At 55.2% G+C, this 20,055-nt stretch overlaps 1 protein-coding gene across 2 annotated transcripts; it reads right to left on the bottom strand.

The window, feature by feature from the left end:
* Positions 1 to 745: 745 nt before the first annotated feature.
* Positions 746 to 20,055, bottom strand: LOC115640765 (E3 ubiquitin-protein ligase TRIM39-like). Of its 2 annotated transcripts, XM_030543747.1 has the most exons (7): positions 19,540 to 20,055; positions 12,827 to 12,922; positions 12,574 to 12,705; positions 11,202 to 11,432; positions 10,685 to 10,707; positions 10,482 to 10,585; positions 746 to 1,705 (listed from the first exon to the last, which is right to left on the bottom strand). In XM_030543747.1, the coding sequence occupies exons 1-7, from the start codon at positions 19,957 to 19,959 to the stop codon at positions 1,146 to 1,148; spliced, it is 1,566 nt and encodes a 521-aa protein (XP_030399607.1). In that variant the 5' UTR covers positions 19,960 to 20,055; the 3' UTR covers positions 746 to 1,145. The 2 variants fall into 2 exon arrangements, with proteins under 2 accessions (XP_030399607.1, XP_030399608.1); XM_030543748.1 differs by lacking the exon at positions 12,574 to 12,705 and having other exon boundaries at positions 19,540 to 20,054.

Below are 20,055 nucleotides of genomic sequence, written 5' to 3'. Positions count from 1 at the left end.
AAGTGCCACCGGTCATTAATACAGTTAAGTTAAGGTGTGATGATTGAAGTAAAGGAATATAACCCCTTCTCTATTTCTTATCAAACTAGCATTTGAAGAGCCTGGCAGTACACTGAAATCAACAGTGGACACTGACAGTACATTGTCTGCAAATAATATGTCTAAAGAAAAATAAACTAAAAACTGGAGATTATATAAGAGATTTCTATCAATAGGAAGAGAGCATTTGAGGTTGCGGACCTGTGTTTTGTTAACTGATGTAAGAAAAAGAAAGGAAGGGTCATATCTGGATTACCAATTAGATGTAGCTAGAAAAGTTAAAAATCACATGAATTAATGCTGACAGAAGTTCAAAGATTATTATATAATCTTGTGTGAGTTAACTTAAATATATTGCTTAATTAATTCTATCATTTTTTCAACTATTAATTTTCAAAGGTGTAGTGCAGGAGGTGGGTGTATGTGTCCTGCCATCCAGAGAGAACCAGTCAAGACAATAAAGAGTGGGAGAGAGGGAGAGGAGAGAGAGAGAGAGAGAAAGAGACCAGCTGCACATGTGTGTAGTTGTGATGTGTATGACACATGTACATTGTAACTGAACAACGCAGTCTGACAATTTAATGTTTATTTTGTTAAGATAAATATTTTGGATTTTTTGAAATTCCACAATTGAAATACAAATGACGTTATTTAGAGAAGTTAAACTTCACTATAGATTTGAGGGAAGAATAAAAAAAGTCAATAATTCCATTTCTACAAATATATTTATCTGCTTGTTTTTTGAAATACTGTTGAAATGTAAATTAAAATATTCTTGTATTTACACCTTGTTACAATACTATTTTCTAAATTAAAATAATCTTTTTTCTTTCATATTTTACACTGAGATTTCACAGGGTTAGAAAATTCTGACAGGAGTGAATGACCCCATCACCCCCCACTTGCTACCCCTCGGGCCGGGGACGGGAGGTGGGGGCTGGGAGTTCCCAGGTGTCCGGTTTTTGACTGGAACCTCCAGGTGAAAAGGGAAACTGGCAGTGTCCGGTCAGCACAAAACGTCCAGTTGCTGCAGTAACTGGCCCCCACCACTGGGACGGGAAGAGCAGCGGGGCTGGGAGGGGCCAGTCTGTGCCGCGGGGTCACTGTCAGGGACAGAGATTCCCTCCGGCCTGAGCTGGGACCGGGCAGATTATCAGGGGAGCCGCGTTTGTACCCCCAGCGATGACACTAGGACTGAAATAAGGGCGGAGCTTCCCGGAGAAGGTGTCGGTGAAAGTGAAGAGATGGGACCTGTCAGTCACATTGTAAAACGAGACCTCGCCCGCCTCATAGTCCAGGAAAATCCCCACCTGGCTCGGCCTGACGCTCACGGGGAGGGGAGTCGGGATGGGGGTGCCGGCCTCGTATCCCCCATCCCTCAGCCATACGGCCCAGAATCCATCCTCAGGTGAGAGTGTGACGTCCCCCTTCCTGCTCACAGATTCCCTACAAACCCCCAGAGCCCACTCAGGCTTGTCTCCCACCTCCACCTCCCAGTAACGCCTCCCGCCCGCGAACCCCTCAGCGCCCAGGACACAGGCACAAGGATCAAATCTCTCAGGGTTGTTGGGCAGATCCTGGCGTTTGTCTCCGTATGTCACACATTTCCGATCCTCAGACAGGACGAGTTCGGGATTTGCCGTGTCTGGATCCAGAGTCACGTCCACTGGGGAGAGAGTCACAGAGTCAGGGCCGGGGGCCGGGGCTGGTCACTGAGATCAAAGGGAAATTAACCTGCGTCCCCGTTAATCACTGGGGGGGAGCTGTTGTCTGAGGGGAGTCAGGGCCCCTCTGCCTGGAGGAGACAATGTGGGGAAAGGGCAGGAGGAGCAGGGGTGGACGGAGGGACATGGGATGGGGCAGGCACAAGGGCTATGGGGTGATAAGGGAAGGGAGGGGCACCAGGAGGACAGAGGTGTGAAGGGAAGGGCAGGTTCCAGGGGGCTGCAGGGGGTCGGGGGAGGGGTGGGCTCCATGGGAGAAGAAGGGGACAGACCCCAGGGGGCTGCAGGGGGCAAGGGATGGGGCAGGCACCAGGGGGAAGAGGGGTGTGAAGGGCCAGTTCCTGTTGCTGTAGGAGGTAAGGGGAGGGATGGGCACCAGGGCAGTAGAAGGGGATGGACCCCAGGGGGCACAGGGAAGCAAGGGAAGGGGCAGGCACCAGGGGGCAGAGGGGTGTAAGGAAATGTGGGGGGCTCCAATGGGCAGGGGAAATCAAGGGGCAGGGTGAGCTGCCAGGGGGTGAGATGATGAGGAGTGGGGAGGTGGAACCATGGGGGGAGTGAATGAACAGGCATTGGTGCGAAAGGGGCAGAATGGGGAGTAAGGGAGCAGGTGAGAAGCAGGGGGGCAGAGAGAGGGGTGTGGAGAAGGGCAAGTCCTAGGGGGGCAGAGGCGTGTGCAGGGAGATGTGGGCACCAGGGGGGCAGAGGGAGGATGAAGGGAAGGGGTGGGGCTCAGAGATTAGGAGAGGGTGAGGGGAGGGAGGGTGCGCAGTGCTGGGTGAGGGGAAGGGCTGAGACCAGGGGGGGAGGGAAGGGACTTGCACCAGGCAGGCAGAGGGGCAAAGGAAAGAGCAGGCCCCAGGGAGGCAGATGGGGCCAGGGTAGAGCTGGGACTTGGGGCAGAGGAGGAGCTGGCATCAGGGGACTGGAGGGCTGGTGAGGGGTGCAGGTGTCATGGAGCCAGAGGGAAAGGGGAGGGGCAGGGTGACAAATAAAGAGAAGGTGGCATGGGTGATGGTAGCAGAGGGGCGAGAGGAGAGCAGGGTCAGTGAGGAAGAGGGTGGTGAGGGGCTGGGCACTAAGAAGGAAGGGGCCAAGGGGACGGTCAAGTGTTGGGGGGCAGGAGGAGGGAAGGGGCAGGCAGCAGAAGGGTGCGGGAGTAAGGGGAAGGGCAGATGCCAGGGGATTGAGGGGGTTGAGCAGAAGGGCAGGCACAGAGAGGGCAGAGGAGGGGAGGGAGAAGCACGGGGGGGCAGAGAGGGGTGAGAGGCAGGGCAGGTGGGAAGAGGGAGGTGTTAGGATAGGGGATTGGGGAGAGGCAGGTGCCAGGGGGTCAGAGTGGGGCTAGAGGAGAGGTGGGCACAGGGGGACGAGGGAAGGGGCGGGTGCCAGGGGTCAGAGAGGGTGAGGAGAGGGGTAGGCGTCAGGAAGGCTGAGGGGAATAAGAGGGGCGAAAGTCAGGACAGCTGAGGAGGGTGAGGGGAGGGGTGGAAGACACGGCACAGAGGAGGAGAAAGGGGAGAGGTGGATGTCAGGACATAGCTGGGGTGTGAAGTGACTGGGAGGGCTCCGGGTGCAGAGGATGTTTGAGGGAGAGGGGCAGATGCCAGGATGGCAGGGGGAGAAGGGATGGGCTGTTCCAGTGGGGCAGAGATGGGTCACGGGCAGGGGCACCTGCTAGGGAGGCAAAGTGGGAGTAGAGGGGCAGGAGCCCAGGAGAGCAGAAAGGGAGTGAGAAGAAAGAGAGGGATGTTGGTGAGGGGTCAGAATAGATGCAGGGTCCAGAGTCTCTCACAGGGGTGAGGGATGGGTAAGGGAGGGGCGGGAGCCAGAAAGGGGGGAGGGAGAGGTAGGCCCCAGGGAATCTCTGTTGCTTTGGGGCCACGTGTGGTTGGTTTCTCGTTCACAGCAGGTCAGTGCTGTCCCCACACACACTGAGGGTGCAGCCCTGCCCCAGGGGGAGCAGCTGGGACTCTCCATGCTGGTGAGCCTCACGGGCCCCACCTTCCAGCCAGGAAAACCCCACAGCCAGCCCCTCCCCTCGCCCGGCCCAGCCCCACCCCCACAGGGGCAGTTATCTGGATTGGGCTTGCATGGGGCACAGTACAGTGGAAGATTCTGGGAGGGTATAAATGCGAACTAATGGGCTGTTGCTAATGAGGCCAGGGCAGTGGGGAGCGGAGGTGGCATTTCTCCACTTACTGCCCCATCCATCTGGGAGAAGCTGCACCAGGAACCAGTTCCATTTCACACCCGCACAGCGCGTCTGCACTAGGGGTTTGCACCAGTGCAGCTACATCAGTGCAAGGAAACCCCGGCAGACATGGCTGAGACACTGCTGTGCCAGGGGCCGTAACCCCTCCCGTCACTGGGGCTATGGATCAATAATTACAGGGACACTGGAGCAGGGGAGCTGGACTTTGGGTTCCCAGATGGGGCCCTGACCCACTGGGCTGCAGAGTCCTTCTCTCTCCCACGCTCTGGCCCAGTGCCCATGGCAGTGATGAGACACAGGGGATGTCATCAGACACCTGGAGCCCAGCAGTTCAAGCTCTCATGGCATCACACGGGGGGAATTGTACCTGGGGCTCCCAGCTGAGGGCCCAGACACTGGGCTAAAGGCTACAAGGGAAGCGGCAGCACCTTTTTCTCTTAATTGAAACTAGTCAGCGAACCCGACATGGAGTCACAAATAGTTTCTGTTGACTCGAAATATAATTTTGCATGCAAATAAACCATTTGTCCAAATCATTTCACCCTAGCTCCACTGCAAACCTCTCTGAGCAACTTAGGAGCTGCAATCCCAGTGACTTGCAATGAGTGACTGTCAACATCCCCAGACACGCAGTTACAGGCAGGCCAGGCTCAGGACATCAGCTATGAAACACTCCAGAGCTGCTGTTGAATTTGCCCTTTGCAGACAAATGCCCCCTGGGCCCCTGATCTCAGCCCCATAAATCAGGCTGAAAATGGAGACTTGGCTCCAGCCTGAACCCTCTGCCCAGAGCCATTTGTCCCATGGACGCTGCTAGCGGAACAGACCCTCTGCAGCTGCACCTGGGCATCTCCCAGAGCGGATAACAGTCACAGAGATCATCGAAGAGCCCCAGGGGCTCAGGTGTCTCCATCTAACGACTCTGCCAGCCACCCCCCTCCCCTTGCTCTTGTTAAGCAGCCCTGGGACAGACACGCTGGGAACTTTCACACTCAGACTCTGAATACACTTCGGGTCCTTCTACACAGCCTGCAGCAGCGAGTTTTGGAACAGGGTGGACAGATTCAGGCTTATGGGCTCCCTCTTTAGAATTAAAAATAGCCACAAAGATTTTCAGATTCTGCCTGGAGCTCAGGCTCTGAAGCCCAGGGAGCAGGGGCGGCTTCAGGCCCCAGCACGCCAAGCGTGTGCTTGGGGCAGCATGCCACGGGGGGGTGCTCTGCCGGTCGCTAGGAGGGTGGCAGGCAGCTCCAGTGAACCTCCCACAGGCGTGCCTGTGGGGTATCCGCTTGTCCCACGGCTTCTGTGGAGCAGCGCAACCAGCGGACCATCCGCAGGCATGCCTGCGGGAGGTCCACTGAAGCTGCGGGATTGGCGACTAGCAGAGCGCCCCCCGCGGCATGCCACCGTGCTTGGGACTGTGAAATGTCTAGAGCCGGCCCTGCCAGAGAGGAGCCAGGTCTCACCCTCACAGTGCAAGAGGGGACATTGTCTGTGTCCATATCCCCTTCACCCCCTTCCTGGGATGGGGAAAAGCAGGCCCAGGACCCCTCCCTTCACCCCCAGGGCAGAGGAGTGAGAGCCCTCAGCCTCCTGGGCAGTTGGACCTCCCAGCACAGGTGCCTGGGTGAGCGTGAAAGTATCTCCACACAGAGAGCTATGTACACCCAGCAAATACACAGATGCAGGGGCGGCTCTAGACATTTTGCCACTCCAAGCACGGAGAGTCCAAAGCCGCGGGACAGCGGACCCACCGCAGGGGAGGGATAGCTCCGTGGTTTGAGCATTGGCCTGCTAAACTCAGGGTTGTGAGTTCAGTCCTTGAGGGGGCCATTTAGGGAACTGGGATAAAAAACTAGTTTGGGGATTGGTCCTCCTTTGAGCAGGGAGTTGGACTAGATGACCTCCTGAGGTCCCTTCCAACCCTATGATTCGATTCTATTCTATACGCTGCCGAAGGCACTCTGCCTGCCTCCCTAGGGGCAACCAGCAGAGCGCCCCCCACAGTTTGCCACCCCAGGCACGTGCTTGGAGCGCTGGTGCCTGGAGCCGCCCCTGCACAGATGTGCCCGTGGATCAGGATCCGGGATGGTGCTCTCCCCAGGAGTGATGGAAGCTCCCTCAAAGTAGAGGGGTCACCCACTCGTGCCAGCCCTTCTCCCTGAGCTCCTGTCCCCACACACCTGAACTATCACTCTCATGCTGCCCCTTCTTCCTGAGTCCCTGCCTTCACACCACCTCTTCCCTGCCCCCTGGTCTCTCCTCTCGGCCCCCTCCCCCATCATCGCTCACCCTTACGGCTGGTAAAAAGTAGGAGGAAATAGCCCTCCCATTGGTAAAAGTGATGGCCCCCTGGCCCCCCTCTTCCAGTGCCTTACTCACCCCCCCAACCCCAGTAGGAGAGGACCCTTGGGGCAGTGACAGTTAGTTCAGTGCTGGGGATAGAAATTGGGTTTTACACCCCGGCTGCTGGAGCTCTGTGTATTGAAGGTATAAGGAGACAGAGGCCGTGTCAGCCCCCAACTGTCCTGCTAACATGGCTCAGTCCTAACATCTGCCGGACCCTCTCCCTGGGGAGGAATCGTCCCTGCGGCCCATTCAGACCTTGGCCTCCCTGCAGAGGTGGCTGTGAGGCTGTCGTTAAGGTGAGTTACGATGTGAGCTCCTGTCCCCTGGGAAGTGGACTCTGAGCCTAGGCTGAGATTGGTGACTGGGGAGTGAAAGGCCCCAGCTGACCTCACTGCCCCCCGAGCCAGACCAGCATCCCCAGCCAGTCAGTGCAATAACAGCCATGCTCAGGCTTGGTGACACAGCCAGTGCCCCAGTGGGCAGGGCGAGGGCCTGTCCAAGGAGCAATGGGAACAATCTGCAGCAAGGGAGGTTGAAGCTGGAGAAGAGAAAACACTTTCTAATTCTCAGGGCAGTGAAGCTCTGGACCCGGCTCCAGGGGAGGTTGTGGGATCCCTGTCACTGGAGCTTTATAAGAACAGGTTGAACAAATCCCTGCCAGGGATAGTCTAGTCCCTGACCTAGCATGGGGGGGTGGAGTAGGTGATCTCTCAAGGTCCCTTCCAGCCCTGCATTGTTATGGTTCTAGGTTCAGCAGTTCCTGGGGCTGCGTCCAGGGGGCTCTAACCGTGGTGGCACATGACAGAATTAACACTGTTAGTGATCATGGCAGCTGGCAGCTCAGCGTCCCTGCAAAGGGCCTGGGCTGGCATGTGGCTGCCTGTACCTGGCTCAGCAGGGTGTTACTGGGCCATGTGGACAGGACCTAGGGTTGGCACCTGTCCATAGGGTTGCCAGGTGTCTGTTTTTTCATTGGAAAACCTGGTTGAAAAGGGACCGTAGTGGCTCTGGTTGGCACCACTGACTGAGACATTAACAGTCTGGTCAGTGACGCAGCGGGGGCCTGGGGCTAAGGCAGGCTCCCTGCCTGCCCTAGCTCCATGGAGCTCCTGGAAGTGGCCACTAATTTACTTCCCTGGAGTTTGAAACTTTTCTAGCAGAACATAACCAAGTGTCAGCCATGGTCAAGCCTCCCTTTGAATACAGGTTGGCTCTGGGGGTTGGAGTAAGTGTGTCAAGAGTGCTGGCCCTGTTAGAGGAATCAGGGACCAGACTACCTGTGACAGGCCCCTGTTAGGGCGAATGAGACTACCCAGACCAACCTGGAAGTAATTAAATCCCTAGGTGGCTAGCTGGCAGTGAAACAGCTAATGAGCTTGATAAAGGGTAACCAGGGTTCAGCTGAAGGGATCCTAGGGACAGGAAGCTGCTGAGGAGAGGATCTCCCAGGAGAGCTCACCAGAGCAAGGAGCCTGGAAGGGGCTCCTAGAGCAGTGCTCCCCAAACTATGGGTGTGGAGGAACATTTGGGGGGCCTGACAGGGCCTGGACCAGCCCCCATGGTAGCTCGAAGGGAATGCCACCCAGTCCTGCTCTGTCCCCAGCTCCACTCTGACCTCACCCTCAGCCCCAGCTGCATCTCCGGCCCCGACTTCAGCCACCCACTCCTGGCCCTGCTCCAGGCTGAGAACCCAGCTGCAGCCCCAGCCCCAAACATGGTTCCGCCCCTGGCCGAAGCCCCCAGCTCCCGGCCCCAACTGCGGGTCCACTCCCAGCCATGGCCCCCAGCTTCTGGCCCCAACTGGAGCCCCATTCCTGGCCAAGCTCCTGACAGCAGCTCCCAGGGTAGGGGTGCAAACCAGGTAAGGGAGGGCTTGATCAAAAAAGTTTGGGGACCACTGTCCTAGGCAGAGGAGCTCCCCTAAGGGGGAGGACATGTCTGAGATGACAGTGACAGCAGCAGCTGAAGCTGGACAGAGCCCTGGAGAGCTGTCCCCGGCTGGAGAAAGTGGATGCAGAGAATAGAGGCACAGTCTGAAATGACCCAGCTCCAGGAGGGAGGGTTGGAGTCTTCTGATTCCACAGTGGACACTAATCGAAGCCCAGCTCTGGGAAGGACTGAGGACTCCTGACTTGAGGACAGTGAGGAGCTGGAGTGAGAGCTGGAGGCTGGAGCAGAGTGAGGGAAAAGATTTTATTTTGGGGTTTACTTGGACTCAGAGCAGACCCCAGGAGGGGACTTTTCTCTCAGATCTTTTGGACTGTGAGGCATAATTTAAGGAGTGCTGAAGCGAAAAAACTGAGGCAAGATGCTTGCCAAGATACCCTGAAATGGTTCAGGCTGGTATCAGTAACACTTATTGCCCAGCCCCTAAGGGCTGCATGACAGCGCAGGGCCTTCCCCATTGCACACGGGGACCCTGGGGCTCAGGGAGCCCTGGTTACTCTGCCTAACACATTCACCCAGTGACTCCCCCGAGCTGCCGGATCCGGGTCCTTGGGGTCAGAGTACAGGCAGTCGAGCGGCACTGACCGGCTGGGGCTGCTGAGGTCGAGGGAAGGAAAGGGTTAATCCCAGCGCGGTGGCACTTTGCTGCCCAGCCCTGGCTGGTCTCTGCCCTCTGGGTGCAACTCAGGGAGTGTATCTCTGAGCAGGTCCCTGCCAACTCACCCGCCATTTCCCCCAGACACAGAGAACCCAGGTGCCGAGGGAAGGAGCAGCCCCAGCAGGGCTGCATTGGCCCTGGCACGTGCTGAGCCTGCGAGCACAGCAGCAGAGGCAGCAGCAGAGAAAGGGGCTCAGCCATTGAGAGCAGCAGCGTCCCCAGCCGCAGGGGGGCGGTCAGCGCTGGGACAACAGGGCCGGGCTGGGTCAGGGCTGGGAGCTCTGGCAGCGAGCGCGGCGCCAGCACCAATAGCCCTGCTGGAGACCCTGGGCCTGGCCAGCCTGGAGCAGCCAGCGAGTGACTCAGGGCCTGGGACCCTGCCCAGGAAGGGGCTTCTGGGAGGCTGACAGGAGGCTCCCCAGGGGCTGGGGATCCCCTAGAACGAGGCACTGAGCTGACTGGCTCAGGATCCCGACAGGTTCAGGGGCCAGGGGTGTGGAATAGCCCAGAGCCCAGCCGTGTTCAGGGCCCAGTGGGCACAGACTGTGCTGGGCTGGGGGCAGTGAACGGGGAGGGGAGCAGGGATGTGCTGACTCCAGCCAGTCACAGACAGGAAGGCTGCTTCCCCCACAGCCTGGAGTTCCTGCTCCCCAGAGCCCTGAGATCCTGGCCCTGCAGCCGGCACCGACTGCGCAGCCTCCGTCAGCTGGGACAGACACACCCAGCTTGGCCCCTTCAACTGCCCTGCTGGGGTGGGTGGGAAGAGAGGAGCAGGGAGGGGTAGGAGGAATGAACTAGTTCAATAATCACAGACCGAGCTCACTGAACCTTCCCACCCTCCTCTCCTCTGCCTTAGCTTCTTCTCTGTCCCTCCTCGCTGTCAGGTTTCTGCTGTTGCCCCCAGTCTCCGCGCTGGGGTTGTGGGAGGGGTTTGGATGGGGGCAGCTCACGCTCAGCAGTTGTGACAGGGTCACACTTGTGAGCGAGTCTCACTCACTGAGCAGCAAACCACTGACCCGACCTCACACTGGGTTGTGCTCAGAGCAGATGAGGGGCCCATAGGATTCAGCTTGTTACCCAGTAACACACGACCCAGGTCAGACCACAGCAGCCAGACCAGCCCCTTCCCCAGATCAGAAAACTGGGCCAGCCTTGGCAAATGGGGGCTGGGGCAGTGCTGAGCGGTCCCCACACAATGCAGCCCTCACATGTCCCAGGAAAGAAGCACAGACACGTCATCCATTACCCGTCTGTGCAGCTCCCAGTACAATGGGTCCAGTTCAGGCCTCACAGCACCTGGCTCAGGGACACTCAGGAACTCAGCTGTGGAGGGGTCAGGATGTCAGAGTGACGGCGCCTGGTCAGACACCTGGGCAAGTACCAGCAGGTGGCTGTAAGTAGCAAGCAAACTGCCCAGCACTCAGCGCATCAGCCTCCAGCTATCACAGCTCCAAGCCTGTCAGCTGGGTGCAAGTGTGTCCTGGGGTCCCAGGCTCTGTCCAGAGCCCCAGGCACAACACAGCTGAATGTGCCAGTAGAATCCACTCACCTCCCAATCTCTTCAGTGCTTCTCTCATGTCAAGGGAAATTTTATACATGTTCTTCAGGTCAGTAGAAACAGCTTCTGGTTCCTGGAGTTTCACATTCTCAGTCCTGTGAAAAAAACGTCCCATCATCACTCAGCTGCTCCGTACACACATCATCCCAGAACCACTTCCAAGAACATCCAAGCAATGTCATTCGGAAACACACCTGCTCAAGGTGTTTTTCACATCCTGAAGATAAAAAGAGAAAAAATGTTCTGTATTAACACAATGTGCATAAAACTTTCATCTAGAAAATAGATTAACCCTCCCAGGCTTCACTGTTTTGTGGTAAAATCTCATACACTATTGTGCAGTAACACTTGTTTCATTTATGTAGGTGAGACAGGAATTTAGCTAAAGGATTCTCCCTTGTAGGGACCCAACCCATCAGTATCTGTGTTTAGCGCCTGTGTTGAGTTCAATGTTCTGGAGTCAGAGCAGGGATGGGTTCAGCTCAATATCATTTTTGTATCATCCATTTAATCTCCCACAGCCTCACTGGGTCTCCATGAGGAGAATTCCCCTCTAACATGAACTGGGATATTTTGGAACTGATGGAGCCCTTAGCCGGATGTGCTGTTGATCAGTAAACTGCAGAACACATTTACTCTAATTGTTCGGATCCACATCCAGGGATCTGAGTTCTAATTCTGGATGGGTGGAGAATTTTGATGCCATCTCACCTTTAGCAGCTCCACAACTGGTTGCTGACACTTCTCCTCCATCTCTGTGATCAGCTCCTGCAGAGAGGAGCTTTGCTGGGAGAGTTTGGTTACATTTTTCCTTAGTCTCTGCAGAGTCTCCCTCTCCTCCTCCTCCAGACTCTGCAAAAGCAGCTGTTCCTCCTCTCTCAGCAGTGTGTGCAGTTTGTTAAATTCACCTGCAATCATCTCTCTCCTATTCTTCACTTTCCCCTTGAAATAGAAGAATAGGAAAGGCACAGTGAAAACATGAGCCAGATGCTGAGTTACGCAGACTGGGCCTCTGTCCATGGAGCAGGGAATTAGATCAGTATCAGGTTTGTAAGGAGATATACTTTTTTGGGAAATGTACCATAATGGGTTTGTTTTAGTTCAAAATTAATGAGGCCAGTTTGGTAGCAGGGTTGTCTAGGGTGCTTTGTAAAGCTACAGTATGTTATTGCAGATGGCATGGGATAGACACAAGGGAGTGGGGCACACATCGGTGTTGGGAACCCAGGGTATTGTCAGAGCTTGCTTTGGCCTCACCCAGCCTGCCATGTGTCCAGTGACCAGCCAGTGTCTTCCTCACACACCCCACGCTCTCTGTGGGGATTTCACTGTGAAAGGCAAGTGAACTGGCACAGACATTGTGTCCCAGGGGTTCATCACCTGGCTACAGACAAGCACAGGTATAGTCACAGTGACAGTAGCAGGTGACTAGGATGAGGTGCCCACATGATGGCAGCAGAGGCTGTGAAGTGGCCAGGCTCTGCCTGGCTCTACACTGACCTGCCTCTGGCTCTGCTGACTCAGGGGGTGTCCACACTGCAATGGAGGAGTGAAGGCAGTAGGTGAAGACACACTCCAGCTTGCTCGGGTGCTGGTAGCAGTGAAGCCGCAGCAGCAGGGGCTGTATAAGCCCACCCAGACCCCTGGGCAATGACTCGGGCTGCTAGCCCGCAGCTACCTGTTAGTGCCTTTTAGATGCACCCTTGGGGCAGACTTTGCAAAGAGTTCAGCACTCACAACCGAGTTTGATGTTCAGAGGAGCTCAGCTCCCAGCCCAGTCCCAGCCCAGCCTGCTGAGTGATTTTGAACCTCACCCATGGGGTAAATCCTCCCCCCAGCTCCCAGCTCTAGTGTCTGGCCCCGGCACTGGGCAGATGCACGGCAGGGACTGTGGGGGAGGAGATCGGGGAGGATGGAGAAGGAACAATCCCTGTGTCCTCCAGGCTGCAGACACACTGTGGAGCTATTTCATGGAGGCCCCTGAATCCCGCTGGCTGCAGCAGCCTCTACACCACCCCCACCTGCAGGAGGGAAAAAGGTCCGTGTGATAGTGAAAACACGGCACCCACTATTGAGAATTTACCCCATCAGAGAGCACTGGGGTGAGTTTGCACCACCTCACTAGGGCCAGGAACTGCCCCTCCTCTGCAACGTACAGGAGCTGCTGTGCTGAGGCCACCACCAGAGACACAGCCTGATCCTGCTGGCACCAAGCCTGTGTCACAGGGAAAAAACCAGAGCAGGTTCATACCCTTGTCCTGGAGCTTGACAGCTCCTTCATCCCTGGGAGAGTTGCAGGGGGAAGAGCTCAGGGAGAGAGATACCCGGACACTCACCTGCCACTCTGTGGTTTTCTTCTTCTCTTTAGACGTCAGCACCAGGGCTTCCTCCAGCTCCTTCCTCAGAGGGCCCAGGGCTCCCTGGAGTTTCTCCTGCAGGGACATTGCATGCAATAAACAGCTATTAGTCTGCCTCTCTGATGGGTGGAGAGTATCATAGAATCATAGCGTTGGAAGGGACCTCAGGAGGTCATCTCGTCCAACCCCCTGCTCAAAGCAGGACCAATCCCCAACTAAATCATCCCAGACAGGGCTTTGTCAAGCCTGACCTTAAAAATCTCTAAAGAAGGAGATTCCACCACCTTCCTAGGTAACCCATTCCACTGCTTCACCACCCTCCTAGTGAATTCTTTTATCCTAATATCCAACTTAAACCTCCCCCAGTGCAACCTGAGACCATTACTCCTTGTTCTGTCATCTGGTACCACTGAGAATAGTCTATATCCATCCTCTTTGGAACCCCCTTTCAGGTAACTGAAAGCAGCTATCAAATCCCCCCTCATTCTTCTCTTCTGCAGACTAAATAATCTCAGTTCCCTCAGCTTCTCCTCATAAGTCATGTGCTCCAGCCCTCTAATCATTTTTGTTGCCCTCCGCTGGACTCTTTCCAAATCCTTCTTGTCGTGTGGGGCCCCACACTGGACACAGTACTCCAGATGAGGCCTCACCAATGTCAAATAGAGGGGAATGATCACTTCCCTCCATCTGCTGGCAATGCTCCTACTTATACAGCCCAAAAGGTCGTTAGCCTTCTTGGCAACAAGGGCGCACTGTTGACTCATATCCATCTTCTCGTCCACTGTAACCCCAGGTCCTTTTCTGCAGAACTGCTGTCTAGCCATTCGGTCCCTAGTCTGTGGCAGTGCATGGGATTCTTCCATCCTAAATGCAGGACTCTGCACTTGTCCTTGTTGAACCTCATCAAGTTTCTTTTGACCCAATCCTCTAATTTGTCTAGGTCCCTCTGCATCCTATCCCTACCCTCCAGCATATCTACCACTCCTCCCAATTTAGTGTTATCAGCAAACTTGCGGAGGGTGCAGTCCATGCCATCCTCTAGATCATTAATGAAGATACGGAACAAAACCTGCCCCAGGACCGACCATTGGTGCACTCCGCTTGAAAACAGCTGTGAACTTGACATGGAGCAGTCAATGGATCACTGCCCGTTGAGCCCGATGATCTAGCCAGATTTCTATCCACCTTACAGTCCATTCATCCAGCCCATACTTCTTTAACTTGCCGGCAAGGCTACTGTGGGAGAACGAATCAAAAGCTTTGCTAAAGTCAAGGAATAAGACATCCACTGCTTTCCCCTCATCCACAGAGCCAGTTATCTCCTCATAGAAGGCAATTGCCCTTGGTGAATCCACGCTGACTGTTCCTGATCACTTTCCTCTCTTCTAAGTGCTTCAGAATTGATTCCTTGAGGACATGCTCCATGATTTTTCCAGGGATAGAGGTGAGGCTGACTGGCCTGTAGTCAGGGACGGCTCTACCAATTTCGCCGCCCCAAGCACGGCGGCACACCGCGGGGGGCACTCTGCCACTTGCCAGTCCCGAGGTTCCGGTGGACCTGCCACAGGCGTTTTTGTGGAGGGTCTGATGGTCCCGTGGTCCGTCTCTGCGGGAGGTCCACCGGAGCTGCGGGACCAGCAGACCGTCTGCAGAAATGCCTGCAGCAGGTCCACCGGAGCTGCCAGCCGCCCTCCCAGCAACTGGCAGAGCGCCCCCTGCAGCATGCTGCCCCAAGTACGCGCTTGGAGTGCTGTGGCCTGGAGCCGGCCATGCCTGTAGTTCCCCGGATCCTCCTCCTTCCCTTTTTTAAAGATGGGCACTACATTAGCCTTTTTCCAGCCATCCAGGACCTCCTCCATCACTCTGAGTTTTCAAAGATACTGGCCAATGGCTCTGCAATCACATCAGCCAACACCTTTATCACCCTCAGACGTAGTGTATCTGGCTCCATGGACTTGTGCTCATCTAACTTTTCTAAATAGTCTTGAATCACTTCTTGCTCCACAGAGGGCTGGTCACCTCCTTCCCATATGGTGCTGCCCAGTGCAGCAGTCTGGGAGCTGACCTCGTTCATGAAGACAGAGGTAAAAAAAGTATTGAGTACATTAGATTCTTCCACATCTCTGTCACTATTGCCTCTCCCATTCAGTAAGGGGCTTACACTTTCCCTGACCTTCTTCTTGTTGCTAACATACCTGTAGAAACCCTTCTTGTTACTCTTAACATCCCTTGCTAGCTGCAACTGCAAGTGTGATTTGGCCTTCCTGATTTCACTCCTGCATGCCTGAGTAATATTTTTATATTCCTCCCTGGTCATTTGTCCAAACTTCCACTTCTTGTAAGCTTGTAAGCTTCTTTTTTGTGTTTAAGATCAGCAAGGATTTCACTGTTAAGCCAAGCTGGTCGCCTGGAGTGACTGAAGTCCCCCATGAGAACCAGGGCCTGTGATCTAGTAACTTTTGTTAGTTGCCAGAAGAAAGCCTTGTGCACCTCCTCTCTCTGGTCTGATGGTCTATAGCAGACTCCCACCACAACACCACCTCACACTTCTAAACTTACTTCAGAGACACTCAGGTTTTTCTGCAGTTTCATACTGGAGCTCTGAGCAGTCATATTGCTCTCTTACATACAATGCAACTCCCCCACCTTTTCGGGCCCTTCCTGTCCTTCCTGAACAGTTTATATTCATCCATTACATCCAGTCATGTGAGTTATCCCACCAAGTCTCTGTTATTCCAATCACATCATAATTCCTTGACTGTGCCAGGAATTCCAATTCTCCCTGCTTGTTTCCCAGGCTTTTTGCATTTGTGTATAGGCACTTAAGAGAACTCATCGTCTTGCATTCTCAGCATGAGGTAGGAATCTTCCCCTCTTGTGCTCTCCTGCTCGTGCTTCCTCCTGGTATCCCACTTCCCCACTTACCTCAGGGCTTTGGTCTCCTTCCCCCAATGAACTTAGTTTAAAGCCCTCCTCACTTGGTTTGCCAACCTGCTTGCAAAGATGCTCTTCCTCTCTTCGTTAGGTGGAGCCTGTCTCTGCCTAACAATCCTTCTTCTTGGAACACAATCCCATGGTCAAAGAACCCAAAGCCTTCTCTCCGACACCACCTGCGTAGCCATTCATTGACTTTCACTATTCAACAGTGTCTACCCAGGCCTTTTCCTTGCACAGGGAGGATGGACTAGAACAACACTTGCGCCTCAAACTCCGTTATCCTTCTTCCCAGAGCCACACAGTCTGCAGTGATCCGCTCAAGGTCATTCCTGGGAGCATCATTGGTGCCCGTGTACCATAGATATCGTCCTTTCATACACAAGCAGTAAAATACCCTGGAAGGAGGCAGCAGACTCAGCTCTGCGGGCCCCAAAGGCAGCGTGGGAGCAGAGACACCAGTCTCAGAGCGGGGACGCTCTGCATCATGCAGACACTCAGGACTTCTCAAGGCCTGTGTTTTTAGCTAAAGTTTCACATCACTGAGCACAGGCCAGAGGGGAAATAGCTGGGAAGGTTCTGAAGGGTCCCTCCTGCCAGTGACAGTGAGGAGCTTAGGACAATGCACCACTGCACTGTGCCCCAGGCCCAGGCCAGGAATAAGATCCACACGGTGCTCTCATCTGTCTGTCAGGCTCGCATGTGGCCTCCCCCAGGCAGCAGCTGGGAGTCGGACACCAGCGCCGTCCCATTAACAGTACAGGGTGAAGCTGTGATGTGGCTTGGGATCAGTGAGGAAGAAGGGACACACTCGGTCTGGGGGAATGTGCCATTATAACTGCTCCAGAGCTGGAATACCCCAGGGCTCTTCCCCTTTGACAGCGTGTGATTCCTTCACCCGGCACAGCAGTATACTCCTGCCCTGTCAGCCTGACTCTGTACAGCACCCAGGGCAGCCCCCGAGAGTCCCCTCCTGAGCTCCTTGCAGAATCTCCCCATTTCACTCCTTCTCTTTTCTCTGGGCCCTCAAGTTCTCTCCTGCCCTCTGCTCAAAGGCCCAGGCTGCTGCTGCAGCTGCTGCTGAGAGCTCCTGGGGAGCTGCTCGGTGACACCCCTGCGGTGCTGCTGCAGGGAAGCAGTGAGCGATGGAGCCAGCAGGGGCTAGTGAGAGACAGGAGGCGAGAAGCAGCCTCTGCATCCAGCAAAACAGTTTCAGCAATGAGCAGGGGTCAGAACAGGGGAGGGGCAAAGGTGGCTGGATTCTCTGAAGATCCACCCACAAAATAAGCTCCACCCACATGAGTCACCAAAAGGAGACAGCATGGTCTGTTCACAGGAGATGGTGCGATGTTCAGAACGGGATGGAGTTGCTGATTGGCTCCAAAGGGCTCCTGGGGCCGGTCTCCCCTCATGAGGCTAGAATGTACCGCTGGACTCTCTGGGCCTGGACCTTCTTTACTGGGGGGGGGGGGGGAATAAGAGGTGGCATCTCCCAAACATCACCCGCCTGTGGCACCGGAAGGAGGTGTCACTGGCAGTACGTGGTGCAGGGCTGGAACTCTCCCTCTCTGCTCTCACAAGGTGGATGAAATTGTTAACAGTGCTGATATTTTAAGGATCATCCCCAGGCACCTGAGCCCACCCCCCACTCAGGGACTGGGGCTGTTCACACCTCTCCGAGCTGCTGTGCCTGACTCTCTGCATCCCTACACGTGGGTCAGTTTTGAGATTTTCTTCACAACGGGAACAGCTGGAGAGTCAGTATAACACAAAGTGAAAGCTGAGATCCCGGAGAACAAGGCAGTCACAGAGAAATGCCAGTACTTCCTGGCTGTTTCTGAGCCCCGCCAGTGAAAGTAGACACCGGGACTTACCAATGCTTCCTGCACCAGGCCTGGCGTCCTTGACAGGGTTGGTGGCTCTGGCCTCCTGGAACGAGTGGGACCTTGGGGCAGAAAGGCCAACGGGGCTCCACTTCCCAGAACTGGTAAGTGCACTGAGGAGGGTGGTTTCCATTCCTCCCCCCCCACAAGCAACACGGCTGGGACCGGGTCGCTCTGCTTCCCGCTGGCTGCAGTGAGTGCGGGTGTGCACCCAACACCTGCTGCCGGCCGGCACCAGGCCCCCTGCTAATCCTTCAGGCTACCCTGGGCTCCACAGGGCCCCCCAAAGCTGGGGCCCAGGGCAGCAGCCCCTTTTGCCCTCCCCGCCCCCATTGGCAGCCCTGCTGGTAGGGTCCAGCAGTGCTGCCATGGCAGCGCTTTAACCTCGCTAGTGCGGCCGTGCTGCTGGGACCTACTGGCAGGGCTGCTGACGGGGGAGCAAATGTCGGCTGTGTGTGGGCCGGACTGGTGGCCGGCTCTTGCCAGAGCCCTGCTCCGGCCGCACCGGCCCACTTTCACCTCAGCAAAGCACCCTGGCGGCCAGTTTTCACAGCGGGATCGCTACGAACCGTGCTGCTGTCTGTGTGGGTGTAAGAGCTGCTAGTGGGAATGTGCTCTGCCTGCACAAGGAGCTAGTATGCACATGCAACAGCGGCTTTCATTAAAGTGGCATCACTTTTGCCAGCAAAACTTTGTAGTGTAGACAAAGCCTAAGAGCTGACATTCACTAAGAGCAGGGTAGAACCTCAAGAGACTGATCTTATAGATCTCATAGTAGAGAAGCAGGTAACAGCTGGTGGGGCAGTCAGTGGAGTGGATCAGTTGGGTATGTGGCAGGGTGGTGACTGACAGGTGATGCAGAGGAGCAAGCAAGGTGCCTTCTTGCTCTCATCCACCAGATGTACCTCCGAGTCTTCACTACCCTGGGACCACCACTGTGAGTGGGGTGTGGTGAGGGACTTGTTAAAGGAACCTTTTGTTGTAGAACTAAAAAACCTTGGGCAGAAAATACAGCCCATCACACTCTGGGGTGAGTGTTTTGCTCACGGTTTTATGTTCATGAATCCTGCTTGTAGCATTTTCCTTAATCAAGGCCTGGTGACCTCCCAACTCTCATTTAAAGTTTCTTTTCTATGATAGGCACCAATTCTGTGGGTGCTCCAGGGCTAACCAAACCAAGGGCAAAAAAGAGTGGGTGCTCAGCACCCACTAGCGGCCGTGCGATCAGCTCCTCCCTCGTTCTCCCAGTGCCCCCTGCCCACCGTGGGTCAGCTATACAGCAGTGTGCAGGGACATTGGGGGAAGAGGCAGAGCGAGGGCAGGGTGCGCTTGTGTGAGGGGGCAGAATAGGGCAGGAAGCGGTGGGGTGGGGGTGTGGTCTCAGGGGAAAGGATGGAGTGGGGGCGGGGACAGTGCAGAGCAGGGCTTGAGCACCGCTGGGGAAACGAGGAAGCCAGCACCTGTGTTTTCCACACTCAGACTCTGTGCTTTAGAGAGAGGAAGTTTTGCCTCTCACGGGCACGCGGGGTGGGGTGTGATTTGCCCAGGTCACTGGGTGGGGCTCGAGCTGGTTCTGTGTTGTATATTGAACCCAGCCCTTCTTGCTGCCCACTCCACCTGGCAGATGGGTTGCAGGTGCACAAACAACCATCAGCCCTGTTCTCTCTGTCAGGCATTGAAACTTGCAGTGTGGGGGCAAAAATGTCTGGATCTTTTCCCATTACCCCCAACCCCCAGTGCTCAACCCCCTGAAAACCTTTCATTTAGGTGCCTAACCTTAGACAGCCAGGTGTGAATGTTTTTCCTTGGATTGATGGGGGATAAACCTGGTGTCCTTAAGGGGTTTAATTAAGCAAAGTCAACAGCATTTCCTACCTTGTACTCCTGGGCAGCCTCCTCAATGGGAACCACAGTGTGAGACTTGTGGTCCCGGGATTTCTCACACACCAAGCAAATGGTTTCTCCATCCTCGTCACAGAAGAGTTTGAGACATTCCTCGTGTCTCTCACACAGCTTCTCCTTTTGCCCTTTTCCTGGTTTTGACCCCAGTTGTTTGACTTTTTGTATGATGTTGTTCAGCTGGGTGTTGGGCCTGAACTCCCCTTTCTGGAACCGGGCTCTGCACTGGGGACAGGTCAGAGGTGTCCCCTCTCCCTTTTCCACACAGTGCTGGGTTAGGCAGGCTCGGCAGAAGTTGTGCCCACACGCTATAGTCGCCGGCTCTGTCAGATACCCCAGGCAGATGGAGCAAATGGCTTCATCTTGCACTTCCTCTGCTGTAGCTGCAGAGGCCATTGCAGCTGGCTGGGTGTCTGTTCTCTCTGCCCTTTGCAAGCAGCCCAACCAACCACACCCACAGGCAACCCAAAAGCGAAAGGGAAAAAATCAACA

This window comes from Gopherus evgoodei, unplaced genomic scaffold, assembly GCF_007399415.2.
Source record: "Gopherus evgoodei ecotype Sinaloan lineage unplaced genomic scaffold, rGopEvg1_v1.p scaffold_32_arrow_ctg1, whole genome shotgun sequence".
NCBI lineage: Eukaryota > Metazoa > Chordata > Testudines > Testudinidae > Gopherus > Gopherus evgoodei.
This window is presented reverse-complemented; position numbering and strand designations above follow the sequence as displayed.